Source organism: Monodon monoceros, unplaced genomic scaffold (genome assembly GCF_005190385.1).
Source record: "Monodon monoceros isolate NGI ecotype Baffin Bay Population unplaced genomic scaffold, NGI_Narwhal_1 Super_Scaffold_10, whole genome shotgun sequence".
NCBI classification, from domain to species: Eukaryota; Metazoa; Chordata; class Mammalia; order Artiodactyla; family Monodontidae; genus Monodon; species Monodon monoceros.
The window spans coordinates 19,298,531-19,319,781 of record NW_021703766.1 but is presented as its reverse complement, the minus strand read 5'-3'; the positions used below and the strand labels follow the sequence as shown (position 1 = coordinate 19,319,781).

At 57.8% G+C, this 21,251-nt stretch overlaps 2 protein-coding genes across 3 annotated transcripts; both read right to left on the bottom strand.

Annotated features, from left to right (window-relative positions):
- Positions 1–4,958: 4,958 nt before the first annotated feature.
- Positions 4,959–14,663, bottom strand: CDH16 (cadherin 16). The gene is made up of 18 exons (XM_029237877.1): positions 14,523–14,663; positions 13,559–13,616; positions 13,190–13,273; positions 12,607–12,762; positions 12,398–12,536; positions 11,880–12,038; positions 10,892–11,088; positions 10,135–10,257; positions 9,787–9,940; positions 9,316–9,543; positions 9,157–9,233; positions 8,894–9,082; positions 8,551–8,792; positions 7,868–8,001; positions 6,829–7,071; positions 6,591–6,698; positions 6,148–6,264; positions 4,959–5,352 (listed from the first exon to the last, which is right to left on the bottom strand). The coding sequence occupies exons 2-18, from the start codon at positions 13,601–13,603 to the stop codon at positions 5,255–5,257; spliced, it is 2,493 nt and encodes an 830-aa protein (XP_029093710.1). The 5' UTR covers positions 13,604–13,616; positions 14,523–14,663; the 3' UTR covers positions 4,959–5,254.
- Positions 14,664–17,570: 2,907 nt separating this feature from the next.
- On the bottom strand, positions 17,571–21,039 carry RRAD (RRAD, Ras related glycolysis inhibitor and calcium channel regulator). Of its 2 annotated transcripts, none has more exons than XM_029237855.1 (5): positions 20,716–21,039; positions 20,114–20,498; positions 19,376–19,449; positions 19,045–19,249; positions 17,571–18,222 (listed from the first exon to the last, which is right to left on the bottom strand). In XM_029237855.1, the coding sequence occupies exons 2-5, from the start codon at positions 20,481–20,483 to the stop codon at positions 17,945–17,947; spliced, it is 927 nt and encodes a 308-aa protein (XP_029093688.1). In that variant the 5' UTR covers positions 20,484–20,498; positions 20,716–21,039; the 3' UTR covers positions 17,571–17,944. The 2 variants fall into 2 exon arrangements, with proteins under 2 accessions (XP_029093688.1, XP_029093696.1); XM_029237863.1 differs by having other exon boundaries at positions 17,573–18,222; positions 20,114–20,571.
- Between the last annotated feature and the right edge of the window lie 212 nt (positions 21,040–21,251).

The window sequence follows — 21,251 nt, the reverse complement described above, 5'->3', positions numbered from 1 at the left end:
CATAAATGAGGATGGTTTTTGCCAGGTCTGCAGCTTCCTTGGAGGTGGGCTACTGAGCCCTCAGGCCCAGTACACAGGGGATGCTGTGTTCTCCTTGCCAGCAGCGCTGGGCCTGAGAGGGCATGGCTGGCCCCCTCGGGGATGCCTTCGGGGAGCCAGCCAGACCCACTGAGCTGACCCCAGCCCTCACTTGGCCCTACTCCTTCAGGCGTTGGGGCTCAAAATAGCGGCCGCTAGAGAGCTGACAGAGGGCGGCTAAAAAAAGTCCCCTCAGTCTGGGCTCTGTCGCATACGGCTCGTAGGGACTATTTTGGGGAGAGGGTGCCGACGTGCCAATGGAAAATCCATGGGGCGGGAGTCTCCAAGGTGGGGAACCCACGTGTCTCCCTCTCCCCATCCTGGCCGTGTGCAGAGACACACACGTATTTGCAGCCCTCAGTCCACCTTCCTGACTGTTGGACTTTGTCATTCCTACAACAGCCCCGGAAATGGTAAGGAAACAGAAGTTCAGAGGAAGGGAAGTGACTTACCCAAGGTCACACAGCTAGAAAGCGGGCAGGACAGCGGTCAGCCTGGGCCCCTGTGGCTCACAGTACAGTGCTCTCCCTGTAAATGTGGCCCCTGCCTACAGCCTCGCTGGGGAAGCCAACACCTTACCTTCTCGGGCATTGAAAGCTCAGAGGTGGTCCATTCTGGGGTGGACTGGGTAGGAAGCTAAGGATGACTTGAGGGTGTTAATGACCACATGGGCAGAAATTCCACTGGAAACCCCTGGCCAATTCTGATGGGAGCTTGCCTAGCTGTAGGAGAGACAGCTGAGCTGGCACAGGGCCTTGTTCCGAGTGAGCCCATCCCCCCACCCTGTCCCTGTGACTGCCTCACCCGCCCTGTCCAGGCTCCCAAAGCCTGGCAGCCCCTGCCAAGTTTCCAGGGAACGTGTCCGATAAGGGACTGGTGCTCATGACTCGCTCCCACCTAGCCACTATCTCTGACCCTGCTGCCACCACCAAGTGGGTAAGAATAGCAACAGCCCTGCTGAGTGGGCATGTACACAGGGACAGCACAGCGACAGCTTCAGGCAGGCGGCTCTGGCCCTCAGACTGAGGATAAGTCTCTAGGTCCCTCTTCCCATCAGACTCATTCGCCACCTCCCACCCATTGTCCTTGAGTCCCACCACACCTTATGATAAAGCACCAAGCCTCATCCCCTTCCCCTGCTGCCTCAGTGGAAGGGACATGGAGGGGAGCACACTGCCCTGTGGATCCTGGCCTGGGGCCTGAGCCCTGCCCTCCACTGACGAGCTGTGTGACCTGGAGCCAGACACTGTCCCTCTCTGGGCCGATAAGCAGGGTAAGGTAGCACAGCAGCCCCCTGAAGCATGGAAAATGGCCAGCAAGGCCTCTCCACATGCTAGGGGCCCTTGTGGTCCTGGTACCTGCTGCCTGGCGTCTCCTAAGTGCCCATGTGAACTCTGACCCTTTGACTTCCCGGTCAGTGGGGATGTGGATGGGGTAAGGGTATGGGAGTCCCTGGGATATGGCACATGTTGTGGCTGAGTCCCCTCTATGAGTCTCCCTGTGACACTCCTGTGTGTGCTCCACTGCGTCACATGGGTGTGCAAGGGTGGCTGCATCACTCTGAGGGAAGAGGCTGTTGTCATGGAACCCAGGATGAGCGTCACCACGATATCTGAAGCAGGGAGATCTAAGGAGGCTTGCATCCAAGTTCCTGAGTCACTGTGACACCTGGGGGTAATTAAGGGAGATGAGGCTGAGTTCTGCGGTCCCCAGATCGGTGGCCCCTGAAGCTCTCACAGCCTGACTCACTGCATGGCTCAGACCTGGACCCAGCTCCTCCCCCAGCCTCCTCACCCCTCGCAGCACGCTTGCTCTCCTCATCTTGCCTGTTCTCTTCTCCTTGACCCTCAAGCCTACCTCCTGCCTGCCCCCCCATGTCCCCCACTGACCCAAGGAGTCCCAGGGGGAAGGGGCCAGGTATGCTAGGGAGGGGGAAGAAGGAAGGGGCTGGGATGGGTTCCTCGCATGCTTACACCACGCAGACTAGAGTTTAACGCACACTTACACACCCATAGACACATGCGTGTGCACACAGGCACACACGCACACCTGATGGAGTGACAGGGCTGCCATGGTGTCTCCAGGCTCAGTCTCTTAGCACTAGCTCTCAGGTAGGCCCCCAAAACCCCTCAACCCTTTGGGTCCTCACATGTCCCTGAGACCCCCTCATTAGAGACACATTACCCCGCAGCAGCAGGACGTCTGGAGGTGAGATCAGAGGAAGAACTCCTGCCCTGAGGCCCAAGCTAGAGTCTTAGGATGGGTATTGGTAGATGTGAGTGGGGTGGGGGGTCTCTGAGGTCCCAAGACTGTTTCTTCCTTTGTGAGCAAGGGCCGGACTGACCTCTGGGCCTCTTGCTTCAAGAGCCCTAATCTCTGGAGCTGGAAAAAGTTTAAAAATATCCTCATGTTTACATTCTTTCCAAGCCCGCCTCCCAGTCCTCAGTGCTGGGTCCCTTTGATCTGGCCCTGTGCCTCTGGAAGGAGCCTGGGAGAGGGAGACCATGAGCTCCCCAACGGGGGGAGCCTCCAGACCAGTCTGAACCCCATGAGAACCCTCAGCGTCACCCAGAGAGAGCCTTGGAGCTGGCAAGGAGCCAAGGCTGGAGGCAGATGTCTTTCCAGGGCCGTGTGAGAGCTGGAGTTGGGGCCCCTCTCCACACTCCGCCCCGCAAAAGCCTGGGCCCATGGGGCCCATGGGGAGTGTGTGAGAGTCTGTGGCTATAGGCATCTGAGGTAACTTCTCCCCACACTCCATGGACCAGGGAAAGCCATGTTGATTGAGCTCCTGCTGTGTGCCCGGCATTGTGCTACACATTTTGGGGGGATTATCTCGCGTAGTCCTCTCAACAACTCCATCTGAGCCAGCCCATTTTATCAACAAGTAAACCGAGGCTCAGAGAGGTAACGAGACTCACCTGGGAACACACAGCAAGGATGAGGCAGAGCATGAATCACGTGTTCTTCTGCCCACACTGAGCCACCAGTTATCCCCCACTTTGCCCTCGCAGGGTCCAGGCCCCGCTGCCTGCAGAGTAAGGCCCGCTCACTAGCGCGAATCTGCACAAGCACTTGCTGACCTACCACCAAGCCCACAAACAAGCACCAGCTTCTTGTTTCTCTCCCTCTGAGACCCGGGAGAAGCCACGCCCCTCTATGACCCTCACTTTACTCTATAGAAGGGGCTGAGGATTGCAGGAGAGGCTTATGTCCACAAATGCTCAGGAAAACTGGGGATTGTGGACCCTGTTGTCAGCCCCACAAGCAGAAAGTATTTTGAGGTCTGGAGGCCTAAGGAAGGAACCCTCAAATTGGGGCAGATGCCTTAATATGCCCTGGTATCCTGTCATCCATCCTTTCCTTGGCTGGGGTTCCACCTACCTGCTTACCAACCCATACATCCATCCATTTACCCCCACCACCACCACCTATCCATCCATCTACCCATCTACCCATCCATCATCCACCAACCCACCCATCCATCCATGCATCCACTCACCCACCTATTAGCCTATCTATCTATCCAGAACAAGGACCCAGAAAGCAGGGGTTCCAGGGTTCCAGCTCAGGTGCTGCATCCCACTGGCTGGATGAACTTGGGAAGGTCTCCCCACCTCTTTGTGATTTACTTTTCCAACTTGATTAGAAGTTGCTGGCCTCAGTGCTCTCTAAGGCTCTTCTGGGGGATCTCATGGGAGCAGAGCCCAGCTGAAGGCTGTGGACACTGCTGGAGCAGTAAGATAAACCTTGACCAGACAGTCTCACCTTGTGCCCTGCTTCTAAGACTCCCAGCAGCAGCCCTTAATCTCCCTGACCTTCAAGATCCTTCACTGGAAAATGGGGCCAATAAGCCTGCCCTCGTAGGTTGACGGAAAGATTAGATGAGATCTGCTTTCGAAGAACTTTGCACCCTGAAGACTTCTGAGTGGGTACAGGCCAAGCAGAGGATCCTAGGAGAGGGGCGGGAAGCTCTGCTTGGACCACAGTAGTCAGCAGAACCTCCCGTGGAGGATGGGGGTGTGGGTGGGGAGAGGGGACCTGGGCCCAGAGTGGCTGGGATCAGCCTCAGGGTCTCTCCCTGGGCTGGGGATCCAGGCTGAGTTTCCCACGCTCCCCCAGGCCAGCCAGGATGCCTGCCCCATCTCTCTTGGCTGGGCTTGGCCTCCATCCCACAGAATCTGCCAGGAGTGAAGAGATTATCTCCTAAAAATAGGGCCTGGGCCCCAATGAGGTTGTTTTTCTCCCTTCCCCGTGATTTACCATCATCAGCTCAGGGTGCCTGGGACAACAAGTCCCACCCCGGCTCCCCAGAGACCGTTGGGATGAAGGCATGGGGGATCAGCATGTGTCTGGGGTCAGTCAAGGGTCAGGGATCAGAAGTCAGTCTGGAGATGCGGTCAGGGCTTAGCACCAGGGCCATGGCTTCATCTTCGGCCAGGGGAAGGGGTTCACCTGAGGCAGGGGCAGGGTGAGCACGAGGGTTCCTATTCCACCCCAGTGGTGTCCATCTGAATAATTCCCCCTTCTCTTTTTGCAGACTGGACACAAGTATGCTCACACATGAGTACAGGACATGGACTCACAAGGTGCACCCCCCCAGAGCAAAGATGATATCCAGGCAAACACAGAAATAACACTCTCAGGGACACCCTCCTCAACCATCACCTGGACAGTTAACCCATGCAGGGCCTGCAGCCAGTGTTCTCCGAATGCCCACAGAAATGACCCACCTTGCTCTAGCCTCAGGATCTCACCAAGAGCCCATATGATGCCCCTGTGTCTTTCCCCGCTGGGACCCCAGGCTCATCCCTCAAGCCCCCACACCCTTTCTGTGCAGCCAGAGATGGGGAAGGGATGAAAGGGCAGGTGGACATGGATAATGCACACATGCACATGGACACCTGGACATGGGCCCACAGTCCTCTAGGACCCACGCCCAGTTCTCCGAGGCTTTATTATTGGACAAACATGAGCCATGTGAAGTGCTCCCACGGGCAGCCCATTTAGTCCGTGTGCAGGCTCTGCAGATACGTCTGGTGATGTTGCCTCCACCCTAGGGCAGGTGAAGGGGCTTCTGCCCTGTCCTGGCCCTCGTGGATCTGGAGTGCTGGGCCATCTCCCAGTGGATTCAGATGGAGCCAGAGGCCAAGTTCCCAGCAGGGGCTGCCTGGACCATTTAAAGCGCCGCCTTCAGGGGCACACTGTCTACTGGCTGATCTAGGTCCTTCTTCCTCGCCAGGGTCAAGTGGGTGAAGACGAGGATGAGGAAGATGCCTGAGGGGCCGGAGAGGGATAGATCAGCCCTCCGAAAGGGCCATAGAACTTGTCTATCACTAGGGACTCCTTGCTGTTGGTATTGATTTAATAAGGCAGCAAAGTTCCCTAGACAGCATCCCCAAGGCTGGGCTGGGTATGACTCTGTGGTTCCGGTGCCTGAAGGAGCCTGACTGCTTGGCCTGCTCAGCCCTCACCAGGGCCAGAACACCCCAGCCTCCAAGGCCCCTTTCTCTGGGGAACAGTTTGGGTGGGGATCATCTGGGAGCCAGTGAGTTGTTCCCACGGACCTCTGAGAGAAAGGCACACTGTAGCAATGTGCTAGAACCAGCAAAGAAAACCAGCCAGGAACAAAATTTAAGGGGCTAAAGAAACAAAGGGGAGAGAGAGGGAGGCTTGGACTGAAAGAGTTAGGCTGGAAAGAGCTGGGCTCTGCCACACCCTGGCTGTGTAACCTCAGACAAATCACTTAACCTCTCTGAGCATCAGTGACCTCATCTGGAAAATGGGGAAATGCCAGCGCCACAGGGTTGTAGGGAGGATTCAACGCAATAATCCTATGCTTGGCATAAGGCCTGATACACAGTTAATGCGTAGCAGTAACAGTAAATGCTGTTATCAATGAGGATGATCTTGACTATGATAACAGGAGGCAACAGCATAATGACTAGAAGAGTTGGGGGGCTCCTTCTCCATCCCTGTGGGGACACCATGGGACGGGAGGCACTGTTTATCCAGAGGCTGTGGCTCCAGCCACCATTGCCCTCCCCCACACAGGAGCCCAACCTCCATTACCTATTGCTATCAGGGTGCCCACGAGGATGCCCACCGCTGACAGCTTCGTGGGCATGCCCTTCATGCGGCCCACCTTGCGCATGCACTGCCCCTCCACATTGCAGCGACACACGATCACTGGGGAGAGGCAGGGGAGGAAGGTAAGGGCAGTGGAGGCGGGCTCCCCAGCTCCTCAGAGCCCTCAGCCCAGCCCAGCTGGCCAGTATGTGGGTTTTGGTGCATACGCTGTGTTCATGCGTGTGGCAGGGGGATGCAAGCTCCTCTGTGCACGTGCCTGTGTGCACTGCAGTCTGTGCGCCCAGCCACACATATGCAGGTGTACTCAGGCATATGCTGTCCTTATGAGCCCGTAGATGTGTTGCCCAGCTCCTCCCCCTGCATCTCAGGGGTTCCCTCAGGAACCACAGGCCCCTGACCTTGGCTGCACCCCAGCCCGGCCTCACCTCGGACCTGGATCTGCCACACCCGGTCATGGCGGCTGACAACTATGGGGACTACGTGTTCGCGTGGCTCCACCCAATGCAGGCCCAGGGTGAGGTAGGCATGGGACCCTGTTGGGACCATAAGCAGCGATCAGAGTCACTAGCCCGCTCCCCGAGGCCCAGCCCCATGGCATCTCCCTTCTAAGCGCCATCCACTCCCCACCTTGGCCACAGCCTCCCTGCTTCCCCCACTACACACCATTGAGAGCCCGGAGGCGCCAATCCCGCTGCGCCGTGGGGTTGGGACCAAGGGCAAAGCTGTAGGGACCGTGTCCGCCGGCCAGGTCAGGGTCCCCTCTGGGTCCACCGACAACCACGCCACGGTCCTGGCGGGGTGTGCAGAGGTGTCTGGAGGGCTCAGGAGCCAGAGTCGGGGTTGGGGCAGAAGGGGCCTTCAGGAAGTGGATCACGAGGGTCGCAGAGGTGCTCAGCGTTGGCTCATCTGCAGAGGAGGTAGTGCTGAGCTGGCCTGGGCCCTTCTGGGGGTGGGGTGAATTCAGAGTCCCTGGCCTGGTCCCCTTCCCCACAGCCCATCAGTCTCACCCTGTGAGTCCCCTTCCACGCCCCCTCCCTCCCCTTGACCCCTTCCTCTCCATCCCCTCTCCCTCACAATGCACTTCACCCCCTTCACTATCTAAACAGCTGCCAGGCCTTTCTGTGCCCTTCTGGATACCAAGCTCGTTCTCACTGTCCCCCCACCCCACCCTGGCCCCTGGTGCCAGGGCCCAACAATGTGGAAATGCCCTGACTATAGATGAGCTCACCCCTGTCACAGGACAGCCCAGCTCAGAGCTGAAACCTGCCTTCCTGACGGACCCGCCCTTGGGCCAGCTCTTCAGCCTGTCAAAATGGCATTCAGAGTCCTCCCCACCTGACCTCAGCGTCCCATCCAGGCTCACTTCCTGGCACGCCTGCCCCAGGAGAGCCCCTGGCCCTCCCTCCCCACGCCCCAGTCCCACCCCCTCTGCTCCCAGCCTGTGTCTGAAACTGACACCCTGAGAGGCCTTCCGGGGCTGAGGTTGGGGGCTGGCAGGTGTGTCTGGAGGGAAGGGTGGTCTGAGAGGGGAGGCAGAGGCCAGGCCTTCTCAGAGAAGTATACTGGCCGCAGCCCCTTGCCCATCCCTCCTGCTTGGAGCAGAGCGGGTGCCAGCAAGGGCGCTGGGGAGGAAGCTTCGCCCTGCCTGTCTGTCTTAGGTTTTCTCACCTTCCCAGAGGCCCCCACCACAGCCTGGCCATACCTGCATCCTGGGCCTCCACGAGCACTGTGTACATGTCCCCAGGCTGTGCACCCTGCAGGGCCCGGGCTATGTGCACCTCCCCGGAGACCTCCTCTATGCAGAGCCAGCCCTCTGAGTCATTGACCAGGGAGAACCTGAGGGTCAAAGAAGATGGGGCAGGGAGGCAGGGACCACATATGATGTCTTGCCCAGAGACCTTCTGGGTCATGTGATCTGCCCAAGTTCCACATGCCCTTTGTGACTTGAGGGCAGCAGCAGTGCCCGTGATCTCGCTCCAGCTTAACAGACTCGTTGGGGGGCAGGGCTTAAACCACAGATACTGTGGCCGAGGGAGGGACTCTCAGAGCCTGGGGGGCCTGACTCATTTCCACTATTCCCAGGTCAGCCTACGAAGGGGCCGGATAGAGCGAGAGCCTGGGAACAGCACCCGGTGCTGCAGTCTGGGCGGGCAGCTGGCAGAGGGCCTGGTCCAGGACAGTATGCGGAAGCAACGTCTGAGCCCTCACGGGGTCCAAACACCCCTCTCCATCCAGCCTTGATCCCCACCAGGGGTCACAACCTTCACATTAATGTTTGAGGAACATTGCAGGCTGTAGATAATGTGAGCTCCCTCTGAGGCCCTGGGATCATCCGAGGAAGCAGGGGTGGTCCAGCCCAGCTAAGGGGCTGGTCTTCTGGCTCACCTGAGGGGATTGCTCATGGGGTCTGAGGGCCGGATGGTCAGCAGGAGGGAGCCAGCAGGGGTGCTGACTGGGACACTGGCCTCGTAGCTCTCCTGGTCCAACTGAGGGGGTGGCACCACCCTTTGCACCAGCACAGTCACGGTGACTGTGGCTCCAGGGCCTGGGTCTGGCCCCACCGGCTCTGCCACGCTCCGTACCACCACCACCAACTTGTGACTTGGAGCTGCCTCATAGCTGAGGTTCTGGAACCAGTGGGGCCCGGGTCACTGTGTGGGCCACGGCTTGGCACCCTGTGCATGAATGCGTGTATGTGTGCGCCACTCCCCCACCCCTAGCCCCTCACCTTGAGGAGTCGCAGCTGGACACGACCAGAGACTGGCTCCCAATCCAGGCCGAAGTTTCCCTCCACATCCCCTGCCTCAATGGCAAAGTCCATGAGGCGGAAGGCAGGCTCAAGGTCAGCGTCAGTGGCCATGAGTGTGGTCACCAGAGTCCCAGGCTCTGTGTCCTCAGGGAGGCTTAGGGGCTCAATCTGGAGAGATGGGGAGGGGCTGTGAGCCCCCCCGTTAGCACCTTCTCAAGGTGTCCTCCCCTGTTCCTGCTTACCTGGGAAGTGGTGAACTCAGGGGCATGGTCATTGATATCCGTGATCGTGACTGCAATCTCACAGGTGCTGCTGAGGCCTGAGGCAGGGGAGGGCATGTTGGGGAGGCCAGGGTGGGAACAGAGGGGTCAGGGATCCCTGGTCACCTTCAGGGCACTTACCGCCCTCTGCTCCTCCCAGGTCAATGACCAGCACCTGAAGCAAGATGTTCTGGCCAGCTTGGAGGGGGGCATCCCCCAGTGTTACACTGCCCAAGGTGGAGTCCAGCTCGAAAGCTTTCCCCTCTGCCCCCTCCTCAGGCTCGGGGCTCAGCAGCCGATACACAATGTGGGAGTTGGGGGAACCGGGGGCATCAGCATCCTCTACCGAAAGCTTAGCCACCTTGGTGCCTGCGAAGACATCACCCACATGGATGGGACCACAGCCAGGCCTCGAGGCCTTTCGTCACCCACTCTTCTTGTGTGTGTGTGTGTGTGTGTGTGTGTGTGTGTGTGTGTGCATGTGTGTGTATGTGTTGGGGGTGAGACATTGATATAGGGACCTGGGGCTTGTCCCATCCCAGAGGAGAGCAAGATGGGATAGCTCACAGGGACTTCACCCCTCCCCCACCCCCGACAAGGCTCATAGCCCACCTGGGGGGCTGAGCTCAGGAATGCTGATTGCGGGGCCTCGTGGGGGGCAGACAGGCATGTTGTCATTCTCATCCATCACCACCACAGGCAGCTCCAGAGGTTCGGCCGCGTAGTCCTCGCCGCGGGTATTCTGAGCCCGCACCCGGAGCAGGTACTATAGCGGGCAGTGGAGGGCTTCAGATGAAGACCAGGGGCAGCTCCAGACTGGCCTGGGTCTGGGTTCCCTTCTGGTGGCCAGCTCCAGCTCTTCTGCCTCAGTGCCTGTGGGGGATGTGACACCCCCGGAAGCCCACTGGACGGGGACCAAGCACCCCTCAGCCTGTCCTCCTGGCTTCCCCCTCACCTCACCTCAGCCTGGGCTTCTCGGTCCAGCTCCCTGGTCACGTAGATTTTCCCCTCCTTGTCCACATCAAAGGGTCCAAGGGGCTGGCTCTCCAGGTGATAATGTACATCCCCCCCACTCCAATGTACCTGGGAGGGGGACACAGATTGAGGGCCCCCAGGACGAGGGGCAGGAATAGCCCATGTCAGCCCTTATATTCCAACTGTTCCTGGGTAGGGAGCCTGGGCCCCAACTGTTTTGTGACCCCAGGCAAGTTGCTGCCCTCTCTGGGCTCCAGGTAGGGTCCTTTTCTTTCAGGGCACTTGTGACAGCTCCACGGTGGCCTTGCCCTGGTCCAAGCCTGGATCTTGCCCAAAGTGCCTGGATGACCAGGTTGTTTTGTTCTCTGCCCTCTCAGGCTGGGCCTGACCCCAGGGCATTCCTCGAGGAGCCTGAGACATTCCTGGCCTGGGTGACAATCCCCATGGCAGCAAGGAGGTGGCAGCTGTTCTGCTGAGGAAGGCTGGGGTCAGCTCAGGAGGTCAGAGCACAGAGCCACGCCTGCCAGAGGATAGCAGGTGAGGAGCTAAGGGCCTGGTCCCAGGGCCTGATACGCTCACTCCATCTTGAGAACTATTGGGGACAGTGGAGGGAGGAGCATAGGTAGGGGAGGAACAGGGGGTCAAGTTGAGCCCCAGACCCACCCCCCCAAATCTCCACGAGACTCAGGCCCAGCTACACCATCCATGGGGTTATTTCAGCTGCTAACAGCCACTTACTCACCTGGGCAATGTGGTGTGGGTACGGAACTTGGAGATTCTCTGCCAGGTGGACAGGATCTAGGGGCACCCAGGTGTTTTCTACTATGGAGACATCTACGGTGGCTGTGGCCTGGTGGCCCGAGGCCTGGTCACCCATGTCCTTGACCTGTACCAACAGCTGGTATGGCCCCTCCAGAGCCTGATCTAGGCTGGTGCTCCCTAGAAGGGCCAGGGTGGTCAGCTGAACAGGGGGCCAGTGCATCCTGGTACCAAACACAAAGCCAAGCATATGTCATGTGTTCAGGATACTCTCTTGGCCAATGGATGAGAGGGACCTTTAGCACCATTGTGAGCATCCGACCAGGACTTGACCGTTTGCAAAATCACTTCCACATCTGTCCACACAATGAATGGTTGATAGACTGGATAGGTGGATGACCAGGATGGGGGGCGGTAAACGGGTGGATAGGTAGATGAGTGAATGACCGGTTGGATAAATGGACAGTTGACTAGGTGGATGGATGGGGGTTTGAGAGGGTAGAAAGATGGGGATTTGGGCATGTGGATGGACGGTTGGATAGATGGACTGTATGTACGTTTGCGTGGTAGATGGATGAATGGGTGGCTGGCTGAGTGGGTGTGTGACTGGCTTTTCTTTCCTTCCCCGACCTGTGCCTCTGGTCTGAACTCCCAGGTCCAGGTCTCTCCTGCCATCACTCCCAAGGTCTCCCAGCAGTGTCCTGGGCCATAACCCCTCAGGTCTCTCATATCCTTGTCTCTTAGGCCCAAGTCTGCAGAATGTAGGGTTGAGGCACTTCCATCTACACCATTCCTTAACTCTCCATGCATGGTCCTGCCTCCCCCCATGTTTTTGCCTTGCTGCTCTCTCCAGCTGGAATACTTTTTCCGCCTGCTTTATCTCTCAAGCTCCAACCCATCCTGCAGCTCACATGCAACCTTCCCCAGCTTTTCCCAACCCTCCCGCCTCTTCACACCCAGCTCAGGCTCACCCTCGGGGCTGAGAGCCAGAGCCCCCAGCTGAGGCTCCAGCTGGAACATATCTGCGGAAGGCTGGGATGGGGCCTGGTTCAGGATGTGGAATCGAAGATCCGAGTTGGCTGTGTCTGGCGCATCCCCGTCCGAAGCCTCAAGGAAGAAGAAGGGGACACCTGGTATGTGTGGAGAGGGTTCACCATTAGGGGTGAAGGGGTGGGGAGAGTCTCCCAAGCTTCCTTTATCTCTCCCTGGGTCTTCCTTCTGTATTCATCATCATATCAGGATCCTGAAGGTGAGCCATGGCTCTTCACCCCACTTCATAGATGAGCAAACTGAGGCCAAGAGTAGATGGAACTCACCTGTGGACCCTCAGTGCGATAGGGAGGGTGCAGGATGGGACAGAAATGGGAGGGGGCGACTTGGACCCTGACTGCCTTGTCCCTATGCCAATTCTATGGCCATCTCTTTACTCTCTGTTCTCCCATCAGTGGCCACCTGACCTTGCTGTGAGCTGGCTGCTTTGGGCACTCACCAGGCCTGGTGCCCTGGCTCAGCTGAACTTTGTAGATGGCCTGGGAGAAATGGGGCACCTGGTCATTCTCATCCTTCACGTGCACAAGCACATGCTGCGGGCCCCACAAGACACGTCCATCCTCTGTCTCCAGGGTGACCTGGCAGGGAAGGGTAGTCAGTGCCCCACCTTGCCTTGGTGGCTTTCTCCTACCCCTGGCCCAGTCGTACCTGTAGCTGGTACTCTGCCTGTTCCTCCCGGTCCAGGGCCCTGGTCACCAGCAGGAAGCCAGACTGTGGATCCACAGCAAAGGGGCCCTCAGCTGCCACGCCTGAGTCTCCTGACAGAACAATCTGGCCCTCAGTCTCCTTACGGGGCAGTGGTAGCTGGCGAGGAGAGAACAGAGGTGAAGAGAGTGGGGGCCGGACCTGGAGGATGCCCGCTCCATCTTATGGCCCCATTTTATATGTGGGGAGACTGAGGCTTAGAGAGCGTTGGCACTTGCCTGAGGTCACAAAGCCAGTAAGGAACAGGGTGGAAATTCAAAGCCAGGGCTCCTTTCTCTGTGCCTGATGCTCTCTATACTCTGTGACCTACTTTCTAAAGCTTGAAACCCCCCCTCCATCACTTCATCCTTAAACTTAAAGCTCTACTTTCTTCTGGGATTAAAATCTTATTAGTCATTCACGCTATACCACATACTGTCTCGAAAGCAGGGTTGAAAGAAAGCCAGAGCAAGAAAGAGAAAGGAGTGCTGGAGGTAGGGGAAGCAGGACTTGTGGGGAGGGCAGCCCACGCATATCTCAGGCTCACCTTGGTCAAGTACAAAGGGAAATTTCCACCGTAGTTTTCCGGGACGTCCACATACACCTCTGCAGGCTGGGCCCCGGGGAAAGCCTGTGGGAGGATTCTCACCACGTCAGCAAGCTGTACCTTCCTGCCGTGGGGGCCGGGACCTGACAGGGAAGGGGAATTCTGCCCCTTCCCTGGGCCTGGCCATACCTTAGCCCATCCACCCCCTGGCCTTTGACCTCCTGACCCCACAACAGGCCTGTAGCCAGCCCTCATCACCATCCCCCAAACACTACCATCCATAGTCAGTGCAACTGGTCCAGGCAGAGTAGCGGGCGAGGGTACCAACCAAAGCTAGGATCTGAGGGTGAGGAGCAGGGCCCAGCTCACCTGGGGGATGAAGAGGCAAAGCAGACACAGCCAGGCAGGAACCATGGTCAGGATGGGCCTGAGGGACATGGCAGTAAGGATCCAGCCCAGATCAGTGGGCAAGATGGTTCCTCTGTCTAGGAAGTCTTCCTCCCCTCATCCCCCCTCAGCCCCGGGGCCATGGCTTCCCCAGGCCCCATGGGGTACAACGGTCCCTCCTTTTTCAGCTGGACCAGCAACTCTCAGAGCTGCCCCTCCCCCTCCCACCCACTTGGACACTGCCCCCGCCCTTGTCCCCTGCCTGAGCCCACTGCATACACATAGCCAGAGGGCCCTCAGGACAGACTGGCCTCCTCTTCCTCCCCTTTTAAGGGCCTGCCGCTCCCCATTGCCTGCAGGGTAGTGTCCAGCTCCTTGGCCAGGCCCATCAAGACCCCCAGGCCCAGCTGCCCTGCATTTCTTCATTCTTGTGCCCACAAGGGTCTCCATGGGAGTTTCACCTCCATATCTTTGTCTCCTTCCCCCCATGGCCTCCCTAGCTCGTAGATCCCAAAGTGGTCATTTCCCAGAAGCACCCCAAGTCACAAAAGTTTGAAGCTCGAAAGACCCTGACGACTCTGAGGGCCACTTCCTGTGGTCGCCTCACGTTGCCGGCAAGGCCTGAAGGGCAGAGCCTGACCAAGGTCACGGAAGACTTGACCACAGGAGAACTCCTCCTGGAACAGAGGACTCAGGGTTCAGGGTCTACAGGACTGTTCTACCGCCCACTGCCATCCTTCAGCCATGGGGGAGTCCCCGCGGGGCAGGAGCCCTGCCCGCGTCTCAGCATTTTCCAGCAGTTAGCGCGGAGCTGGGCGCACAGAGCACAGACAGCCCCGCCAACCAGTCCCGGGAACTCTTCCCTGGACGACAGGGCAGTGTTTCTCCTTCCCCCACCACCAACACCAGCCTCAGCCCTGCCCACCCTCCACTCCCAGACCCTCACCCGCCGGTGCCTGAGGTTGGCTTCCTTGGTCCAGCCTCCAGGTGAGAGAACTCTTTCTACAGGGAGTGCTGGCCAGGCCGGACCGGGTGGAACAGGGCAGGGCGGACACTTGAGCAGGTAGGCGGGCCAGCCATGCTCGCTCAGGAGTGGAAAACACCACTGGGCCCACAGCAGCAGGCCTGGCCCTGCCCAGCCCCCCAAGTTACTCATTGACTTTGGAAAGCTGGGGGCTGCTCAGCATCCATGACCGCCGGCCCCAGGGGGTGGGGAGATCATCGACCTGGCGCTTGTCCCACCCCTACACGGCCCAGTGGATACTTCTCAGCCCTCTGGGTTTGGACCTGACTATTTTTTCCGTGGCTCCAGACTCGCTCCCCCTTCTCCCTGCTGCGTACCAGCATGTGCAGCTCTGCCTTGGCCCACTCTGTTCCTTTTGTCTGGAATGCCCTTCCCACCCCTTCATCTGTCTGCTAAGCACTTGCTCCGGCTTCAGTACTCAGCTCAAATATTCCCCTCTCCCGGGAACTTTTCCCTGGACTCCCAAGCTTGTTCAGCGTTCTCCTGTGGGAATATCTGGCCCCCACCCACGCCCCCATGACAAGTGCTATCTCTATCAACACAGAGAGGACACCAGGTTGTCATTGGCTGTCTCTTCCATCAGACTGGGAAGCCCTCCAGAGCAAGAATCAGGGACCCAGTAATGATCTGGCCCTTGCCCGGCCCTGGCAGCTCCCAGGTGGCTTGTGGAACTAAGATAAGGAGCTAGAGGTGGCACGTGCAGGATAGGGGAGCAGTGCATTACCTGAACTGGATACTTAGGGCTCCACACCACCCACCAGTGGGACCAGGGGGTGGGGTGGGGGGACAGCAGCCTGTGAGATCCCCTGAGCCTCCCTAAGTGCTCACACTAGCCCCTGGACACCGACCGGGCTGGGAAAATGTACTGTCTTGTGCCTCTGAGAAGGAGAGAAAAGACTGAGCCAGCTCAGGTGACCTTGAGGGAATTGCAGAGCTGACCAGGGGCCCTGCCCCCAATGAGGGGGCAAATGGGACCCAATGAAACTTAAAAGCTTTTGCAAAGCAAAGGAAACTATAAATGAGATGAAAAGACAACCCTCAGAATGGGAGAAAATATTTGCAAGCGAATAAACAAAGGATTACTCTCCAAAACATATAAACAGCTCATGCAGCTCAATATTAAAAAAACAAACAACCCAATCAAAAAACGGGCAGAAGACCTGAATAGACATTTGTCCAAAGAAGACATACAGATGGCCAAGAGGCACATGAAAAGATGCTCAATATCACTAATCATTAGAGAAATGCAAATCAAAACTACAATGAGGTATCACCTCACACCAGTCAGAATGGGCATCCTCAGAAAATCTACAAACAACAAATGCTGGAGAGGGTGTGGAGAAAACGGAACCCTCTTGCACTGTTGGTGGGAATGTAAATTGATACAGCTACTCTGGAGAACAATATGGAGGTTCCTTAAAAAACTAAAAATAGAATTACCATATGACCCAGCAATCCCACTACTGGGCATATATCCAGAGAAAACCATAATTCAAAAAGACACATGCACCCCAGTGTTAACTGCAGCACTATTTACAATAGCCAGGTCATGGAAGCAACCTGAATGCCCATCAACAGATGGATGGATAAAGAAGATGTGGTACATATATACAATGGAATATTACTCAGCCATAAAAAGGAACGAAACTGGGTCATTTGTAGAGATGTGGATGGATCTAGAGACTGTCATACAGAGTGAAGTAAGTCAGAAAGAGAAAAACAAATATCATATATTAACGCATATATATGGAATCTAGAAAAATGGTACAGATGAACCCGTTTGCAAGGCAGAAATAGAGACCCAGATGTAGAGAACAAATGTATGGACACCAATGGGGGAAGCAGGGGTGGGGAAGGTGTTGGGATGAGTTGGGAGATTGGGATTGACATATATACACTAATATGTATAAAAATAGATAACTAATAAGAAACTGCTATATTAAAATAAAAATAAATTTAAAAAAAAATGTATGGACCCTGGCCTGGAACCTTCTCAGAAACTGTCCCCAGCCTTGCCCCAGGCTGCTTCTGGTCTCCCAAGGTGGGCAGACATATACCAGTCCCCACTCAGCCACTTCTGCCCGTGTGGCCTCGGGCAAGTGCTTCTGTCCCCTGTCTGCCATTGCTGAATGGGGATGCTCCCTCCTGAAATGATGCGGGAAAACTCCTAGCAGGCACCAATGCCCAGAAGGCTCCTCTTCCCAGGTGTGGGTGGTGGGGAGATGCACACCTCCATTATGCGCAAATGCAAGGACTCTCCTTCCAGGAAAGGAGGGCTCCAGGGACCTGCTCCCACATTAGCCAATGCGGAGCATGGGATGCTCTGGCCTGGCCACTCACAGCGGGGAGAACAGTGAACCCTCCCTGTCCTCCGCCCCCCACTCCCTTCCTAGTAGGCCAGCCTCAGCCGGGAGGTGGGGAGACATGTGGACTCAAGTCCGCCTGAGTGCGCCTTCCTCATCCCAGCCTTAACAAACCAGCGGCCTCCTTCTCTAGCCAGGGAGTCTCAGAAGTCTTCCACAGCCACTCCACCTCAGCAGATTTCCAGTCCCTCAGTGGGGAGCAGGGCAGAGACACCCGCCCAGGAGCCGGACCCAGGGTTCTTGTTTGGCCATGACACCTGGGGCAGGACGTGGTCCTTTGGGCAGCTTCCATTTCCCTTACATACAGTGGGGTAACTGAGCCTTTTATCAGCTAGGCAATGCCAGGCTCCAGCTCAGAAGAATCTGGATAACGGGCTGGGTGGGATTCATGTCTCTTCCTGCTGCTTAGACTCCCCAACCAGGTCCCCACCCACACCTGCCCCTCTGACCCAGCTGGCTATATCTGGGCCCAAACATTAGAATAGTCAAGGCCACACACTAGGGTGGGGCGGCTTCAGGAACCAGCCTTGTATGTTCCTCAACTTCAGGAAACCTTCCTGCTCCTGCAGCCCCCCAATCAAAGGAAACACAGAGTCAACAGCCCTGACCTATCAGGAAATAGTCTTTATTACAAAAATCTGCATGTAAACAAATAGCCACGGCACTGAACAGCCTCCCTCCAGGGCATGCACACCACGGGTGTAGAGAAAGGCAGAGTCCTCTCCCCACTCATAGGCCTGCTCCACAGGCTGGGCTCAGGCTGCTGCGTGGATGCACATGGGCCTGCACAGGCATCTCTGTGGGCCCAGCCCTTGATGGCCACTGGGAGCCACCTCCTTGGGCAGCACTGTCTCTCTGTCCATGACCATGAGGTGGGGGATACCCAGAGTCTGAGCCAGCCCTGGGGCACCTTGGGCAGTTGGCTGGGCCAGCCCACCAATCTGCCCATCTGTCTGCACAACACGGTGAGTGCCCCAGGACCTAGAGCACGGAGAGGTCGTGGCAGGACTTGGACTTGGCACGCAAGGCCATCTTGCGGCTGTTTCGAGCGACGATGCGGCCCAGGAAGCGCTTCGCCTTCTTGCCAAGGCTCTCTCGCCGCCGAGTACCCGCTTGCCGACGTGCGTTGGCCTCTTTGCTGTCCCTGCGCAGGCGTATCTGGCGCACGACACCCTCAAACAGCGCCTGGACATTGTGGTGCAGCGCAGCCGACGTCTCAATAAACTTGCAGTCGAAGACCACGGCACAGGCCCGGCCCTCTGGTGTGGGTGCGGACAGGCACAAGTCAATAAACAAAGGGTGGGGCGGGGGGTGAGCAGCCCACTCAAACCCTGGCCGCCCCATGGCAGCTACCACATCCCTGGGTCTTCCCCAGAAACACAAAGACACCAGCTCCTGTACAGAGGGGCCCAGGCATCACTGGGTCACCCAATTGGCAGAGCGTGCCCACATTTAAGGAGCTCACAGAGGCCCACAAAAGGAGACTCATTTATTGAAATAATTTGAAGTTTGATATTTAAATGGAAGTGCTGTAGTAGTCAACAAAATGAAAACTTTGCTGAACAGCTTAGTGTTTTATGGCTTGATGTTATATCATGATGAATGATGGGTAGAATAGGGGGGACATCACCAAGTCACGGTTGGTTCCTCTGCGGGGCTCAGGTCTGGGGGCCACAGAGGATGATGCTGAGTCCAAGAGAGGGGTGCTCCCCAAGGGCAAGACTACGCTGAGACTGGCCCTGGCCTGGAATCCAGGCTCTGAACTCCTGGCCTGATTCCCTGCACTCTCCTCACCCCTCATATGCCAGGCCAGGGACAAAGAAGACAGAAAAGGAGGGCTCTGAGGTGGCCCAGCCCAGCGTCCAGCAGCCTTCACCTCCCCTAGCTCATTTGGTCCTTTCCCCAGCACTCAGGTCTTTGGGAGTCCTGTGGGAGGGCAGAAGCTCTCCCCCATCTCCCTGAGTTTTCTTCCTAAACATTTTTAGCCACTGATGATCCCCAGGGACTCGAGCTGAGTCAAGACTGAGTGGACCACAGCCCAGCCAGGATCTCCCTCCCTTTCTGACCCACTCCCTGCTCACCATCCAAGGAGACCTCACGAGAGCGCACCAGGTCGCTCTTGTTGCCCACTAGGATGATGGGCACGTCTTCTGTCTGCCGCGCCCTCCGCAGCTGGACCCGAAGCTCTGAGGCCTTCTCAAAGCTGTCCTTGTCCGTCACTGAATACACAATGACATATGCATCTCCCATGGCCATGCAGTGGCCAGGTAGCCAGCGGCCCCCATCCTAGGGAACACAGACACATATTTACCCAATAGTCCTCACGCCCCAGCTACAAGGCTGTCACTCCCAGCAGGTTCCTACCCTCAGCTCACCCATCCCACCCTGTCCTGGTCTCAGCCTGCATCTTACCTGCTCCCAAATGTCATAGACCATGAGCGCTGCCTCTTCTCCATCCACCATGATGGAGCGATCATACGTGTGCCCTAGGCAGGAGACCAATAGTCAGGTTACCTGCTGGCTGCCAAGAGCCGCCCTCCTCCAATACACCAGGTTTCCTGTTCTGGCCACACCCTTCAACTCCTCCCCAGAGCCCTCCTAACCTTCTCCTCCACTGATGGCTGCTATGTAGCAACAGAAGTGACAGGGCTGAGAAATGGGGGGTTGGAGGGCACGGTGTGCCTGGCCTCCACCTAGGCACCCCTTCCCCAAGCTAGCAATGTCCTGGGTAGCCACTCCTGTGCTCCCTGCCCTCCTGTAGCCTGAGACCCAGGGTGGTTCTGACCACAGTGGCCTGAGTTAGAACAGACATCCCCTGGGGACCTTGGTTACCTAGGACTCCTCTCCTAGAAACTCCCTCTGGCTGGGTTCTTGCCCATCCTGGCAGGGAGGGATATCCTGTCCCCAGACTACAGAGTAATTAATCGTATGCCCTTCTACTACTCTAAGCACTTCTTTCCCTACTAAGGGCTGGGGTACCTTCTCCCTTAGTTTCCCCATCTGTGAAAGGGGTAGGTAGAGGCAGATTCTCAAAGTGTCTTCAGAATCCCGTTGTTATCTGCTGCTTTTAACCCTGGTCCCCAGTCCTGTAGCTCCCAGTCCTAACCCTGTGCTCGCCCCTCCCTTGAACAGTCCCTCCCAGCCCCTCACCTGCGGCCTCTGCTTCAGGCCCGTCCTCTATACCACCGAAGATGCGCGCCAGAGCACTCTTGCCGACGCCAGGCGCCCCCAGCAGCAGCACCTTGTAAATGCTCTCGTCTGAATCGCTGCCTCCTGAGCTGAGCGAGTCGGAGGAGCCCTCGGGCCAGTCCAGCCTCGGACCCTGGGCCCCAGTCCCAGCCTCGGCCGTTGTCAGAGCTCCCGGAGCCAGCGCCGCCTGCAGGTCGCGCTCGTCCACAGGCATGCTCCGGCGGTGCAGCGGGGGCGCCGGACCCCAGGGTGTGCTGCCCCGACGGCGCTCGCGCTCGCGGCCCCCACCGCGGCTCCCGCCCGCTCCACTGCCGCCGCCGTTCAGAGTCATCGCGTCGGACGCCGTCTGGGGAACGGGAATCCAGATGGCCGCGTGAGCCGCGGTGGAGATGGAGTGGGAAGCTGGACCCGGGACGCGCCTGCCCGACCACGGGTCAAGAAAGATGCTCAGGGCCCAGGACATGCCGCAGAAGGTCCTTGCGCCCTAACTTGTGACCCATCCTCCTGACTCGTTCATCCTAGACGGTGAGACCACCCCCACCCCGCTCTGCCAGGACACTTACCCAGTCACACACGGACGCGGTCAGGACTAGGTAGGTCCCGGGCTCGGATACAATCCACTCGCAGACCCAGGCTTGGACACTCGACGCTGTCGCAGTCGCTGCCTTCTCGGTCCGCACCGGGTCCGGGCTCCAGAGCCGCCTATTTAAGCCTCTGCCCGCCCCCGCCGCCACCCCCGCGCTCGCTCAGGGCTGCGCTGTCCGGGGGCTGACATGTCCGTCCCCCTCTCCCGAGGGGAATTCCCCGCCCTCCTCCTAGAACCTCACACCCACCCAGCTCCCGCCTCACCCGCCAGGGCGGGGCAGGGGCAGACTCCGCAGACAACAGCCCGGTCTGAGCGTGTGTGTGTGTGTGTGTGTGTGTGTGTGTGTGTGTGTGTGTGTGTGTGTGTGTGTGTGTGTGTGTGTGTGGCGGGGGGGGGGCTGGGGAGGAGGGGGGCAGGTAAGGAGGGAAAAGGGAGAAGGAAAGGGAGCACGTGAATGGTGCGGAGGAGGGCGATGGAGGTGGAGGGTGCCACCACGGGTGGGGGCCAGGGGGA

Coding starts and splice junctions, on each gene's coding strand:
- RRAD (XM_029237855.1), bottom strand. CDS start 20,483: ATGACTCTGAACGGCGGCGGCAGTGGAGCGGGCGGGAGCCGCGGTGGG. Junction 19,450..20,113: donor GCCTGAAGCAGAGGCCGCAG/GTGAGGGGCTGG, acceptor TCTCCTGCCTAG/GGCACACGTATGATCGCTCC. Junction 19,250..19,375: donor TCTATGACATTTGGGAGCAG/GTAAGATGCAGG, acceptor TGTGTTCCCTAG/GATGGGGGCCGCTGGCTACC.
- CDH16 (XM_029237877.1), bottom strand. CDS start 13,603: ATGGTTCCTGCCTGGCTGTGTCTGCTTTGCCTCTTCATCCCCCAG. Junction 9,941..10,134: donor ACCGAGAAGCCCAGGCTGAG/GTGAGGTGAGGG, acceptor TGCCCGCTATAG/TACCTGCTCCGGGTGCGGGC. Junction 9,234..9,315: donor CCTGGGAGGAGCAGAGGGCG/GTAAGTGCCCTG, acceptor CCCCTGCCTCAG/GCCTCAGCAGCACCTGTGAG.